This window comes from Protomyctophum bolini, assembly GCF_963924005.1.
Source record: "Protomyctophum bolini genome assembly, chromosome: 13".
NCBI classification, from domain to species: Eukaryota; Metazoa; Chordata; class Actinopteri; order Myctophiformes; family Myctophidae; genus Protomyctophum; species Protomyctophum bolini.
In genome coordinates this window covers 39,148,422-39,164,404 of record NC_137874.1, presented here as the reverse complement: position 1 = coordinate 39,164,404, position 15,983 = coordinate 39,148,422, and the positions used below count along the sequence as shown (strand labels likewise).

The 15,983-nt window shown below is 43.6% G+C and overlaps 1 protein-coding gene across 1 annotated transcript; it reads left to right on the top strand.

Annotated features, from left to right (window-relative positions):
- Positions 1–1,568: 1,568 nt before the first annotated feature.
- On the top strand, positions 1,569–3,260 carry LOC308327313 (leucine-rich repeat-containing protein 47-like; the record flags this gene model as incomplete). Its single annotated transcript, XM_080780636.1, has 1 exon — positions 1,569–3,260. One exon carries the CDS (start codon positions 1,569–1,571, stop codon positions 3,258–3,260), a length of 1,692 nt encoding a protein of 563 aa, XP_080636762.1.
- Between the last annotated feature and the right edge of the window lie 12,723 nt (positions 3,261–15,983).

Here is a 15,983-nt window from a genome sequence, read left to right as displayed (position 1 = left end):
ATGATATCAGAGATGTATTTTCATAGAGATCTGGTTCATGATATCAGAGATGTATTTTCATAGAGATCTGGTTCATGATATCAGAGATGTATTTTCATAGAGATCTGGTTCATGATATCAGAGATGTATTTTCATAGAGATCTGGTTCATGATATCAGAGATGTATTTTCATAGAGATCGGGTTCATGATATCAGAGATGTATTTTCATAGAGATCTGGTTCATGATATCAGAGATGTATTTTCATAGAGATCTGGTTCATGATATCAGAGATGTATTTTCATAGAGATCTGGTTCATGATATCAGAGATGTATTTTCATAGAGATCTGGTTCATGATATCAGAGATGTATTTTCATAGAGATCTGGTTCATGATATCAGAGATGTATTTTCATAGAGATCTGGTTCATGATATCAGATATGTATTTTCATAGAGATCTGGTTCATGATATCAGAGATGTATTTTGGCCCTAAACCATTCAAAGCTTTATACAGTAGGCTAGTCTTTTGAAATAATCTTTTGACACACAGGGAGGGAGTCAGTGTTAGATTTAAGAACTTGAGTGATATGCTCCACTTTCTTGCATGGTATTCGTAGGCCCATAAGGACTCGAACAGCAGCGTTCTGAATCAACTGCAGTGATCTGACTGATTTTTTAGCATTACAACATACTATGTTGTACCTTTTGCTCCACTCCACTCCATGTATGTTTATGATAAAAATCACACCCGTGTGAAGTGAGGGCGGCGGTGGCTCAGGGGTAGAGTGGCTGGATGGCAACCAGTTCGAACCCGGGCTCCCCCAGAGTTAGTGTTGAAGTGTCCTTGAGCAAGACACTAAACCCCTAATTGCTCCCGATGTGCAGGTTGGTACCTTGCATGGTTTCCTCCAGCATCGGTGTGAATGTGTGTGTGAATGGGTGAATGTAATGCACAATCTATGCAAAGCGCCTTGGAGAAAGGTGCTATATAAATGCACCATTTACCATTTTACCTTTTGCTCCACTTCACTCCATGTATGTTTTATGATAAAAAATCACACCCGTGTGAAGTGAGGGTCACTCTTATCATCGTACATCATCATGACGTAAATTCTCCATTCATTGTCAATGGGAATTTAATGTTTGTGTAAGTCGAAAATCTACACTAATAGCTGAATATACTGTAGGAGGGGCGAGCACCCCTCAAACATCTACAGTATACATAATGTTCATGTCTTCCACCTGGCAGTGTTCATGCAACAAAATAAATGTAATCAATACAGACCAGTATTCCTATTGGATCTCGGATGACATGTTGATTCCATCATATTGATTTTGTGATGTCATATTGCTGTGACATCATATGGACTTCAAAAGGAGTTGCTCTAAATGAGAAAAAGAGGTTGCGCATCAGCAATGGTGCCAAACCCAAATCCAGTATACATCAAAAAACAGGAATTTTTAAAAATCCCAAAAATTAAACAACTGGTGGACAAAGAGTTGCTCTCTTTTGACTTTCAGCATAGATTTAAGTTATATATTCTGGACGGTGGTGTCTTGTGTCCCTGGATTGCGTTAACGTTGCACCATGGAGAGCTGGCCGGAAATCGATAAAGCAGCGAAGGAGAAGAGGCGCGAGATCGTTTTACACGGTACGGGTGTTGACGAGAGAATCTCCTCCAACGGGGGTCTCAGTCCTGCCATCTACTCTCTCACACTCCTGAACCACCTGGAGGTCAGTCAGTGTCCGAGCCTGACAGAGATCCAGGAGGACATTAGACATCTGACCAACCTCCAGAGCCTCGTCCTTTGTCGGAACAACCTGGCGTCCATTCCAAGTGTCATCGGAAGTCTGAAGTCGCTGAAGGTCCTCGATTTGTCCGCGAATGCCCTGAGGTCTTTGCCAGGGGAGATCACCCAGCTGAAGGAGCTCAATACTCTCAACGTGAGCTGCAACCAGCTCCTCTGCCTCCCAGAGGGACTGGACCAGTGTACCAAGCTGTCCACCATCAACGTCTCCAAGAACCACATCACCTGCTTCCCTGCCGACTTCTGCTCAGACCGTCTGGAGCTCCTCAGCACCATCATCGCCTCGGATAATTCCATCGAAGAGCTGAGCGGGGATGTTTACAAGCTCTCCGCTCTGAAGGTCCTGGACCTCTCTAACAACAAGCTGACCGAGGTGCCCTCGGGACTGAGCGAATGCTCCAGGCTGAAGGAGATCAACTTCAAAGGGAACAAGCTCAAGGACAAACGTCTGGAGAAGATGGTCAACGGCTGCCAAGCCAAGTCCATCTTGGACTACCTCCGAGGTGGGAAGGGGAAGGGAAAGGACAACGGAGACGATGTGGAACAAGGGGCAGGGGGACGGAATTCGGGTAAGAAAATACGGCAGGGGAAGAACAAAAAGGCGGATGCTGAAGAGTTGGAGGAGGTGAACAAGATGGTGGTGAAGGTTCTTCACCTGTCCTCCAGCCCTGCCGTGTTCACCGTCAAAGTGACCGAAGAGGTTAAAAACGTGCGTCCCTATTTGGTGTGCTGCGTCGTCCGGGGCATGATCATGGGGCCCGGGAACGCCCTCAAGAGGTTCCTGGTGGCTCAGACCAAGCTTCACGACGACTTGTGTGGCAAACGGACCACCGCGACCATCGCAACCCACGACGTGCGGCTCCTGAAGTGTCCCCTGGTGTACGAAGCCCGACGGCCTCCGCAGCTGCAGATGCTGCCGCTGGGTCGCAAGGAGACGACGGCGGTGGACCTGATCAGACAGCTGCGGCTGGAGGCCGACGATCAGCGGAAACAGCGGAAGAGACAGAACGTCTCGGGCCTCCACAGATACCTACAGCTTCTGGACGGACAGTCGCTTTACCCGTGTCTGGTGGACGCGGAGGGTCACGTGGTCTCGTTCCCGCCGATCACCAACAGCGAAAAGACCAAGATCACGAAGGCGACCAAAGAGCTGTTCTTGGAGGTGACAAGCTCGACCAGTCTGCAGACCTGTAAGGATGTCATGGACGCTCTCCTCGTGAGAATGGCAGAGTTGAACAGACAGACGGTGCAGAGCATGGAGGAAGCCGGGTCTGACGGAGAAGACGGCGACGGGGCTGCTGCCGCTGAGCCGGTGGCGTCCGGCGGCGGTGCCTCCTCCTCCTCCTCCTCCTCCGGGGAACTGGTCGTCCAGCAGGTTCAAACCGTGGACCAGGATGGCAACCTCAAGGTCGTCTATCCCTCTAAGACTGACCTCTCAGCCGAGGTCAGTAACCTGACCGTTGTCTGGTAGCTGTAATCACAGTGCGTCTTTTCCGTGGACTTATGTTACGCTGGCGGAAGCTTGACATGCTTTCGCAAGGAATCGCTGGAAAATTTTGCCCCCTCTCCGGTGACGTCTCTATTAATATATACTCTAAAGGAGAACTCACGCACCAGAGCGGGAAGAGGTAACCTCTGTTGTTTTACTCTCACTCGTATCTAAATGTCACTCTGAATGAACACACGGCTCCGTACAGTACAGAGAGAAAAGTCTGCCTAAATTCCCTCGCGAGGAGCTGGAACCTAAGTTTAATTTAGGAAGAGTTATGTTAGGAATCTGTTAGGGGTGGCATAGCAAGGAGAGGATATAAACATCTGCACGTTTGTATTAACGTCGCAATTTGCCTGATGACCTAAAGGTCAAAACGTTGTGCCATTAATACAAAGTACGTTCCTTGGAGCTATAAAAGAGTGGATGTTTTTATCCTCACCTTGATGCCTGACATCCAGCACCTGGCCTAAATACTGGCACACAATATTAAACATTTATATTAACCTACTGTATACGCAACATGTCAATGTTTTTGTTTACCTATAGTTTTATAGTATTGATGTCCACATCAAAGTGTGTTAATATGATGCATACTGCCCACATGATGTATGATGTACAGTAACTATCTTTAGGCCTACGGTTCATAAACATACCTTATTTTCATGTACGCTTTAATAGGCCTCATTCTGTGTGAATGAGGTTGGGTTATCAAACCATGTGACTCCCATTGGAAATGCATTGAGGTGGCCATGAGACACAGGATACAAGTGTGTCTTGCGTGTGTCTTAGGTGTGAATGAGACCTTATACAGCAGGAAATAACAACCCAAAAGGTGGGAAAAATGGAGATAATTTGAGTATAAGTATCAAATGGTATAATAACTCTGTGGCTTCATGTTGTCATCTATTATTCTATAACACATCTGGGGTGTATCACTCCCCATTTTATTTGGGCATAATATAATAAGGCCAATCCAACTGGCCTTCCAAAGAATATAAGTTAACTATTCTTATTTCTCTCAACAGCTAGCACTGAAATAGACTTGGCCATCAACATCTGCATAGTATAATAGTTAAGGTATTATATTACTGGCAATGTGTACAAGTTATTTATTCGGCACTGATCTGTCCAACGGTGTGCAAGATTAGCTCTGCACAGACACAGACACAGACACAGACACAGACACAGACACAGACACAGACAGACAGACAGACAGACAGACAGACAGACAGACAGACAGACAGACAGACGGCTAGTCTCTTTCTGAACTATATGCTGTGAAAATATTCTGCCATTTACTTCCTTGGTCTACACAGCAGTGATTCTCAGACATGTATTTGTGTGGTACAAATTAGCATAATGTACAAGCTTAATTGCAGCACGGCACAAAGTGACGCGCTGTGAGCTTTTATATCTGATATTTTTGAATAGCCAACTTTAGCTGGGAACCCTCGGGAACCCCCTCAAGGACACCTAGGGGTCCCCGGGCCCCACTTTGAGAACCACTGGCCTACAGTATACAACAGCATGAACATTGCACAATACATGAATGGTCCAGTTGTTTGCAAGATTAGCTGCGGACAGACAGACAGACAGACAGACAGACAGACAGACAGACAGACAGACAGACAGACAGACAGACAGACAGACAGACAGACAGACAGACAGACAGACAGACAGACAGACAAGGCTGGGCCTTCTAAGTGCCACGCTGTAAACAAGATGGACACACTTGTATTGTTACATCACAAAGTTGACAGAAGGTGGTTGAAACTACTACGTCTTTGTTGTACAAGCTCCATCGTTTCAGTTTAAAGAAAAAGTGAAAAGTGAAAAAATAAACAGAAAAAAAGAGATCAACAGGTGAACATAAAGTGATAAAATATGCTTACGGTGCTTTGGGATAGACGTTCCCAAACAGTCCAAGGCAACTATATACAACATTAATTAATTATTGTTTAAATTACAGACTATAGTTTGAGCACTATCAATTCCCAGTTCTGACAGCACAGAGGCAAATTCTATGCACTTTCAACCTGGCATTCCTATTTTGGGCATGTGTTTCACATACAGTAGGTGAAAATGTGAAACTTATTATATTTTGTAATCCGTTATGTTATTTTGACAAATTAAAATAAACTACAAAAAAGCTTTACGTTGTAAACAATGGATTGTCGGACTTGTTGTGAGCTTGTACTGTACATTGACCTTCAGCTATTTTAGTATTTGTGAAAATTTGTGAAAGTGTGAAATATGGCTTGCATGGCGCCTTAAACGCCTTATTTGCCATAATACCTTTATATATTGTATTATATATTGACATTCACATATATGGGGAGGGGCCCCTGGCGATGTCTTCTATATACGTCGCGACTACATATATGCCCATATCCCTGATGATACGTCACGTCATATATGAGGGCGTGACGGACCAACGGGAAATGCACGTTTTCATAGTAAAATAAAATAAACCAGGCCTTTTTTGGACAGGGCCCCTGCCCAGGGTCCATATATGAATGGAGCTGGCCTGTTCTGACATCACAACACTCCATATTTGGGCATGTCTGAGTCTGACACAGAACTCTATATATCTAGGAATAAAGGGACGCCGAGAGACAGATGCAGAAATCTCTATATATGGGCATAAAAGGGACACAGACAGATGGTGGGAACGGGTATACTACAACGGGTGGGGCATGGATCTCCAACTTCCATCGTTATACCGACACGGTGCTCTACAGCTGGGCACCAGTGGAGTACCCCCCCCCCAAAGCACAGGTTTGATTTGCAGTCACTAAATCAGTTGGCAAAAAGACCAGTAGGCCTACGGTGGACAAAGTATTAACCCCAGCACATGTGTCGCACACACACACAAAAAGTATAGGCTACTGGTCAAATATTAGCGGTTGGTAGTACTGGTTGCTCAGTCAAATGTGTAGAGTACTGTACTGGAGTACTCATGCTTTGTAAAAATAATATATAAATAATAATCTCAAACTATGTATACTTTTTGTTAATGAATAATATGTAAGTTTGTATTTGTTTAGCATGTTAATACAATCTAACTTTAATACAATTGGGGTGGTTGTATTTTTGTCTCCCTGCTCTACCATTGACATTTGACTATTGACATGGACGGTCATGTCTCACCTATAGACACATGCAGGATCTGAAAGGAATTCTCACCTGATGGTCAAGATTCAATTAATCTCCTGGGCAAGCAGGCAGGCTCTATTAGCTTATGGTGGTAAAATAAATAATACAAAAATAAACAGCATTTGCACAGGAAAGAGGAAACCGGGTTAAAATCCGGAGGTAGATGAGGAAAGGAAAGTTAAACAAAATTAAGTACCGTATTAAAAAGAACAACATCGCAGTACTTCTTTATGTCACAGTCAATGCATTGCATTGCATCCAAATATTTTCCAGACAGTTCTCAAGTAAATCTAGGCTTGTATTTGTTACTGTCCACAGGCACAGACTCCACAAGTTCACAACAGACAGTTAACTGGCTAAATACGAGTGAGTGTAGGCTACTGTACTACAGCCTCCAGGCTCCTGAGCCAAGTATTTCGTCCAAACAACCACTAGGTGGAGACAACACTTTCTTAATGTTCTTGGACTCGTTCACTCACATTGCTTGCTGCATAGCATAGGCATGGCGTCATGTTCGTGTACTTCATTCATTCAAACAGATTTAATAGTAAGTTTTACACTTTTATTCACTTCCAGGGTAAATGTATTATATCTAAAGATGCCTTGGCTATAGTTATAAGAACCTGTTTTAGTATAGGCCTACGGACGGACCACCATAAATTATGACTGCAGTTAGCCTCTCAGACCCAAAACGAAAGAATATTTTGTCCACAATTCCATGCTGCATTGATGTGGCACCGCATAGGAGAGATAACAGGCAAACGTTGATACAAATTAACAATTCTTCTACATTCTCTAATTGTGTAGACTTCTTCCTAAATCAAGTAATGCAGATGTTTAACAATAATTTAACTAATAGTCTCTCAAGAGTTAAAATATTGAATAGCTTACCGTTCCACCATTGGGTCCCCGGACCACTGGTTGAAAACCACTGACTTTAGCAGCTGACTGAGGCCGAGTGAGCACCGTAGCCTACAGGCCCTACATGATGATACTATACGTGGAAGAGTGTGGATATTAATTTAAAACGTTAGTTAGGTCAACAAGACAAGACTGAGCCACGCAGTGACCTTTTAGTTCAAACAAACCTTGATGCTAAATAGGGTACAGTTAATTAAGGCGCGAATGAATCAATATAACTTCCATGCGAGTTCTGCAACCACAACAAACTTCGGACCAAAACACCACCAAACCAAACACCTGTAGCCACTGAAGCCTCATAGGTAAGATATTATGCAGTCTTCTATAGCTGGCATTGTTGTTAAAAGCTATTTTAATACGCATAAGAAGCCGTGGCCAAGACCTGTAAATTGCCCTTTTATAAACGTGATAATTTCATATCCAGAAGGAAGTGCAATGAGTGTGGCTGGCTATTTTCTTCTGATGTTGACATGGCAATTGAAGCCATGCCATGGGCCTTACGTTTACAGCCATGTGGTGCTATAGACTGCTAGTGTAACTAGTACATTTACAAAGGAATTAAGTACAATTTAGAGGTAGCCTATTTGTTTTACTTTAGTGGAGTGGGGTGTTTACAATTTTCTACTTAAAAATGTCCTTTATTTACTCCAATACAATTAAGTTACTAGTTAACTTTTTGTATTACTACATACACGTTCAACTCTATGTAGGCCTATGCCACATATTGTGAGCTTGTAGTTCAGTTATTGTATAGTATACATTTTGAAAACTGGAAATGAGACATTCTTTATATAATCATGAGTATATGCCTACTTTACTTTTGGTACTTTAAGTATCTTATATACACCAGACTTTTACTTCTATCAGCGTTTTTCTACAGTACATTGTGGCTTTTATTCAAGTAAAACATGCGAGTAGGCTACTTCATTTGCTAGATTGTGCATTTCTTCATCAAATTGAGGATATGTTTCAGATTTTTCACGCACCACAGTTTGGGAACCACTGCCCTAGACAGTTTTATAAGTTGCTCATATTCAGTATTTAGATTTGATATTGATTTTAGACATATTTGTCCACTCCTAATACGTGAGGGGTCTGTGGTGGGTCTTTCAATGCTGTTTTTCATTTATTTTTAATAATTGTTTTTGGAGAATAATAAGTAATCAAATAATTATATTAAACATAAATGAAAACAGTCAATGAAAAACTATGGCCCCCTCACATATTAGAAGGATGAAACACCAGTCACCAGAAAGAAAGGGGTGTTTTTGATTAATCTAACATGGTTCAAATGGAGTTTGAAGTTTACAATGGGTTTGTATAGGAAGCTACACAATACTATACCATGTTAGGGGCAGCTAAAATTAATATTAAATATCTAAATACTGAATCAAGCAACTTAAAATCTGTATGGGGTGTTTATACATAAGACTGAGTAGACGAGGAAATGCCCAAAAGGTTTTTTGAAAGTGATATATCCCTTTTTTTAAAGAGGTTGTAAAACATGTTCTCCCCGTGTCCTCTAGGGTAGGTATACCCTCACAAAAAACATGCAGTAATCCTGGTCTCTGAACTACCTCCCCCTGGCCAGCCGGGGCGCCTGATGGAGGGGAAAGGAACTGGTCGGAATAACGTGTTCCTTCCACGCACTATGTCCGGCTGGGGAAACTCTCCTCTGTCAGGTAAAAAGTTAGCAGCTTGGACTTCTCATGCTAGAAGGAAGCATGAGGTCAGTCTGCTGCCCCCCCCCCCCCCCCCCCCCCAGGTTGGCAGAGGAAGTGTGTAGCGCCCATAGACTGTAAAAAATATGGACAAAGCGTTCCGCGGGTCTAACATGAACGTAAAATGAAGCCTGTCAGTCCTTGCAATGGAAGTCGCCATCTTTCTAGATCCGTTTTGGCCCAGCTCAGGCCAGCTGGCCCATTGGCTGGCCCAGACAACGAGGCGGGACTTCCCCCTTCTTCTTCGTTGGTTTTTATTTTGACTCGAGTGGGTGGGGGATCCCGTTCATAGACTGTAACGTTAGCCACGCCCCTCAGAACATGCGCGACTTTATGGTCATTTTTTTTATAAATGGGACCATAATTTTCCAAAAAGAATATTATGACTTTAGAAATGAGACTTTAAACTAGTGACTGGAAGCAAAAAGTATTCATGACCATGTTTATTAAGGTAATACAGTCTAGGTGAAGTTGGGCCCAAATACATGGACTTCTATGGGGCTATGGGTTTTTCTGGGTCCAGTGACAGCGCCACAACAGGCCATTATATGAACTTTCATTTCCTTAGTGGCTTCACAAAATATCTGTCTGACTGCCCCCCTGGTAGCGCCCAGGATTACATGAGATAATTTACACTGGGTGAAAAAAATGGGTTGCAAAATCGTGGGATAAAAATTTAAAGAGAAAGGGGTTGTAAAAGTGATATTTATTTCTTTGTTTAAAGTGTTTAAAGTGCATGTGTTTGTTCAGTAACAGCTGCAAATGGGGCCTCATCAATCCCTCCCTGTCGTCTTCCCACCGCCGTGCCTTTTGTAAACAGAAAATTAAGTTTTCAGGTCGGGACACAAATTAGATTTTGGGAGAGAAGAGAACTCGTGTCCAAAGTCTGGCCTGAGGGGTGGGGGTGTGTGGGGGGGGGGGGGGTCAATCATTGCACGAGAGCAGATAATTTTATATGGCCCCCTGCGGCAGGCTTCCCTCCTAACATGTATTATTTATGCCCCCCGCCCCAGGCATATTCATGAAATGAAACATTGATTGATTGAAGTTAACGAGTGTTTTGAAATTAACCATGGGAAGAACCCCTTTTGGTGTTTTTATGTTACATATACTTTAGCTATATTGAAAAATAGCAGATCTACAAGCTCATAGTGCTCATAGACTTGTAGGTCAGAGCGAATGTTTTAAACTCAAATCTTTGCTTCTGAGGGGTTCCTGCCTGGAATAATAACATATTTTCAGATGGGGGTCGGAGGCCAATTACATGTGATTTTTGGGGTCCTTGACATGAAATATGGAGCACCACTGATACAGAAACATGAGGTATTTCAGAAAACTGTCAGAATTTACAATTCTTTTTTATTTTTTTATTTCGATGTCTGTCCTAAAAGGATCTGTAAGGTTATATCACACCTTTTCATGCATGGCAAGGACACCAGACAATGCATTTGGCTCCCCATCTGAAAATATTCTGTTCCAGGGACCTCTAGAAGGCAGCAAAGACTTGCTTGAAATGTTCGCTTTACCAATTATATACATGAAAGACTTGCATAAATGTTCAAGATTGTTCAAAAATAGCAGATCAATACTTTATTAGATATTTCATTTATTGGTGAAATGATCTTGAAATATTTTGAGAATATTTTGAAATAATAATAATAATAATAATAAAACTAAACAAAAAACAAAGTGATATTTCCTCGTGTCCCATTTAAAAACGTCACCCAAACGTGTGTCCGCGCCCTGCTGTTTGAGAACCAGGGTGTGTGTGTGTGCTCTGAAACACAGCGGCGTGCCCCCTAATTGGATCCCGGTTCATTGACACAGATTCCTCCCTCCCTCTCCTCTGCTCTGCTCTAATCTTGTCCAGCGGCGGGGCGAAATGATACACACACACACACACACACACACACACACACACACACACGCACACACAGAGAGAGAGGGTACCTGACTGACTGACTGTCCCTTCCTTCCCTCCCCCTCTCTCCCCCTCTCTCTCTCTCTCTCTCTCTCTGTGTCTTTTCTCATGCTAATGACAGCTCGGTCCCTCATCCTCCCATCCCATCCTCCCTGGGCACCATCTGCCTTCATATACCCACCCCGGCCTGGGCCTCACGACAAGCACTTCCAGACGCGTCCCTCCCGACCCCGTCCCATTGTTGGTGTGTGTCCAAGCAGAATGCTGTGGTGAGTGCTGCTGCATGTGCGCTGTGCACGCACACGCACACACACACGCACACACACACACACGCTCACACACACACACACACACACGCGTGCAGGTCATTATCGCTCATGTGACAGAGGGGCGGGGTTGTTCGCGTGCCCTGTGGGTGTGGTGCAGTGACATGAGGAGGAGGCAGTCTTCCGTTTGCTGTCGTAATGTTTTTGTGATGTTAGTCTATTTTTACATGAGTTGGGTTTTTTAAGTCCTGAGTGTTTATGGTATAGTGTAACTTTGAGAAGTATTATACATGTTAACCAAATGGACCCGTGTTATTTATAATAAAGGGCCCTTTTGGTTACATTTGTAACTAACTAGGGTTGTCCCGATCCAATCACGTAACGGGGAAATGGGGGCTGATCACGTCATTTTAGAATAGATAGATTAGACCGGTGCCAGAGCGAGTTGGTAACAATGGAAGTTGGAGATCCATGCCCCACCCGGCTATGCAATACCCGTTGTACCAGAACCAGAACATCCATTTTTTTTTTATCCGCTGCGCGGATGCAGCATAGTTTCAGAGAAAAACGGCTGTAAAACGGTGCTTATTAAATAATGAGCTTTAATTGACGTAGATCTCGGTCAATGGCCAATTCTGTTGAACAAGAAGTGAATGGGTGCGCGCGCACCCAAACAGGGCCTAGCCACCGGGCTGATTCTAAAAATGGAAAATAGCGAGACCTTCTTATATCGCTATAAAACGCCTTAAGACGAGTATACTCATCCAAAGCATCAGGCGGTGGGTGTTATTTGATAGGACTAGTATACTCGCCCTTAGCATCAAATGTGTTTAAAAAGAAAAAAAATGAAAAAAAGTGTTTTAAAAATATACTAAAGTGGGCGTGTCGCTATTCTACAGGTTGGAAGACGCAGATATAACCAGTGGCAAAAGCAAAGCAAAAATATGTTACTGGGAACTCCTGCCCTGCAAGCGGGGCATTCCAACCTAGAATGGAACCTCATTCTGAAAGTTATTCTGGCGGGAAATGGCCCTGAGAGAGGGCATACAAACGGTCCATTTAGTTAACATCTGTACACTCTCTCAGTGTACACGTCATCTCAATAATCCTGAATACCAGCTTGTGTTAAAATGCTCCTCTTGTTAAACTGGGGTCTGTACGTTTATCGGTCCCCTCAGCATCGCGCAGGAGGCTCCTCCACAACACCACTAAACAACAAGCACAATATTCACGTCTCCTCCTCCTCCTCCTCCTCCTCCTCCTCCCCGCACTACGCTATATACCCTCCGCCTGCGTCCTTTCATTTTCAACACTGCTGCAGCCGTTTAGGAGAATAAACTGCCTGTTCTGCATTAAGATTAGATATTGAACCGGGCCAAAGACACAGGGAAACAAGCCTGGCACACACACACACACACACACACACACACTACACGCACGCATGCACGCACGCACACAGAGCACACAATGGACCAGCTGTCGATGGGAGGGGCGCGTTAGGGGCCTGCACTGACAAACCCAGTGGTGGAATAAAACTTGGATATATATATTTTGTACTTTGTAAAAAGGCGAATTGAATTGAATTGCATTGAATAGCTTGAGAACATTTTATATTATTAAAAGAAAAAGAGAAGACCGTCTTCTCTGAGCTCTGCGCTGTGGCCATGAGGCAGATATATTAATTTATATTAATATATAATTCTCTTGTCTTGCTGTGACCTTTGTTGATGGTGATTGAGAAAGCCTGCATGACTGAGTCTCTTTACAGTAACTCTGCTACAGTAACTCTGCTACTGTCGGAGGTTTCAGAGTCTCAGAGGTGTAAACTGTAAACTGGTCCCAGGCATTCTATAGTGTTCATTTCTAGTGCCCACGTCATTCTGACTGATAGTGCTCACTATGTGTACATCCACCTTCTTACCTGTGGCCTTTGATTTTGACAGCAACATTTTGATTTAGTTTGTCTTTTGGGATCAAATCTATTTAGTGTTAGTCATCTGAAATGTATTAGTTTTAGTCTAGTTTTTCTCTCCAAAAGCCCTTGAATATGATTAAGGATTTCTGTCATCATGGTAATCTCACACTTCATATCGCACACACACACACACACACCATACCTGTAACTTTAATTAGTGCTCTTATTATTCCCAGAATTACAAAAAAAAGTCCAGGGGCCACAAGGGTGCCACAAGGGTGCGCTCCGCGGGCCACCAGTTGAATTCCACTGGGCTATAGTGTGACAGGCGGCCCTATAGGCTCTGCTCCTGTTCCGTAAGGAGTCTGACTAGACAGCCTGGCATTCTGTCACATCATGTCCATATTAGGAGATCTCACCTTGTACTGTCTGTACTGTACCTATTTTTGGATGAGATGAGCTGCTGCTTTCCATGACGGGCCTCTCTACTGTACTACGGTGTTGTGGAATGTAACTAAGTATATTTACTGTACTTCAGTACCATTTTGAGGTATTTTTTCCATTACATCTCAAAGGCAAATATTGTACTTTTTTAATACACTTATCATTATTTGAAAACTTTAGTTACTTTGTAGATTTTGATTATTATTATTACAAAACATGTCTTAACACCACTTAGCTCTACATTTGGCCCATTTCATAATAGCCGATCTACAAGCTCACCATCTGATCTACAAGCTCACCATCTGATCTACAAGCTCACCATCTGATCTACAAGCTCACCATCTGATCTACAAGCTCACCATCCGTCACATATTCTCAAAAAATACTTTTTAGACATTGTATACATTTGAAAAGGACATTCTACATAATGAGTACTTTCAACTTTTACATAAAGAGCTATATGAAATACTTGCCATTAATATAGTGTACCAATCGTACACCCCCTGGACATGACGCTAGTATGTCGCAGGGACTTACCCCCCAATCCAACCCTTGATGCTGAGTGTCAAGCAGGGAGGCACTGGGTCCCATTTTTACAGTCTTTGGTATGACCCGGCTTCCCAGTCCCAGGGCGGACACACACACAAGGCCACTGAATCTCTTCACCAACATAAATTCACATTAATGTAAGGGTCCTTGTCATGAAAGAGTTTGACAAGCACCTATTTGTACGATTCATTACATTAATAAAGGCAGATTTATAGATGCATAGATTGTGCATTATATTCACACACACATTCATACAGTGATGGCGGGGGAAACCAGGCAAGGCACCAACATGCTCACTGGGAGCCATTCGGGGTTTCAGAGTCTTGCTCAAGGACACTTCGACACTAACTCTGGGTGGAGCCCACAGGGTTCGAACTGGGTGGGAACCGCGTGGAGTCGCGGCCACTCTACCCCCTGAGCCACTGTATGGGGCCCCCTGTATGTGGGCCAACCGTTGGCCTCTTAGAATAGACGCAGCGTAGATGGATAGATAGCGCTGCAGGCCGTTAGTTCGTTCATCTGTTGTGCAGCGAGTTCCTTTCATAGTGTCTCGCGGAGTCATAACTCAAAGTGGTGGTTGTTTTGTCGAGGCGACGCTTGGGTTCACACAGGTTGCCCCCCCTCTCTTACTGTTACTGACGACCCCCAACCCCCACCCCCGCAGGGAATAATAAGGCGTAACGGATGACTTAACGGGTGGTGGTGGTTCAGGTGTTGCTCGTTAAGTCTCCTACGCACGCACAGACGCATTGATATGATCTGCTACTGCATCATCTTCATCATCATCATCTACCCCCCAATGACCCGACCGGCCACACCTACCACCACCCACACAGGGAGGAGGGGCTTCAATCATTTATATCGCAGACAGTGTGGCGTGCTTACATTAGCTGATCTATGACTACAAGCTATACTGTGACACCATACAAAATGATTAGAGATGGCCCTGGATGACCACTACGCGTCTGGGGTTCATTTGGTTTCCCTTTGTTAGGCCTATACTCTCAGAGTTATGGGGTCCCTGAAAATAAAACGTGTGAGTAGTACCGCTACACCAGTGTTGTCTTTTGGCAGCAAATTTAGATTTTAGTCAGTCTCTTGAATATTCTTTATTTTCTGGTGTGTCCTCTCCAAGATTGGATGCCCAGACAAGTATCTGAAAATCTTGCGTCTGCTGCATGATGATGCTGTAGTTGGCAATGGCGGCTCGGAAACGGCTCCTTTCTCACACACACAAACACACACACACTCACACTCACACTCACACTCACACAGACACACACGCTCAGTGTAGGTCACAATGAAGGTCAAAGGTCAGGCTGGCGTGTGCCTTGCATGGCTGATGGAGCTGTTGCCACGACAACACACCAGTCGGTCATATTGGTGCGTTTCACCTTTCCCTGGCACCGTGGGTTGTGTAAAATAAAATAAAAATCAGTTTTTATAGCTTTTGTGATTACACAATTCTTTTCAGGCTTTTCTTGCCTTTATTTTATATTGCAGTGTACATTTTTTATTGAACACAATATTTGCTAAGGACGTCTTTTATATCAAAACCATGGGGTGCTAACTGCTAAGAACGTGTATAGGTGTCCTTTGGTCTTTTTATTGATATATATATATATATATTTAAAATAGGTTAGGTTGGCTAACCTGACTCCGCCAGCTGGGGGCAGCAGTGAGCTCCTCCTCCTGCTCCCACCTGGTCCTTCTCGGGGCAGAGACGATGCACTCCGAGACATTTCTGAGCATGTTAACCCTATAACCGCATATCATCATTTTGGTCCCGCTGCTTCCAGTTCATCGTTT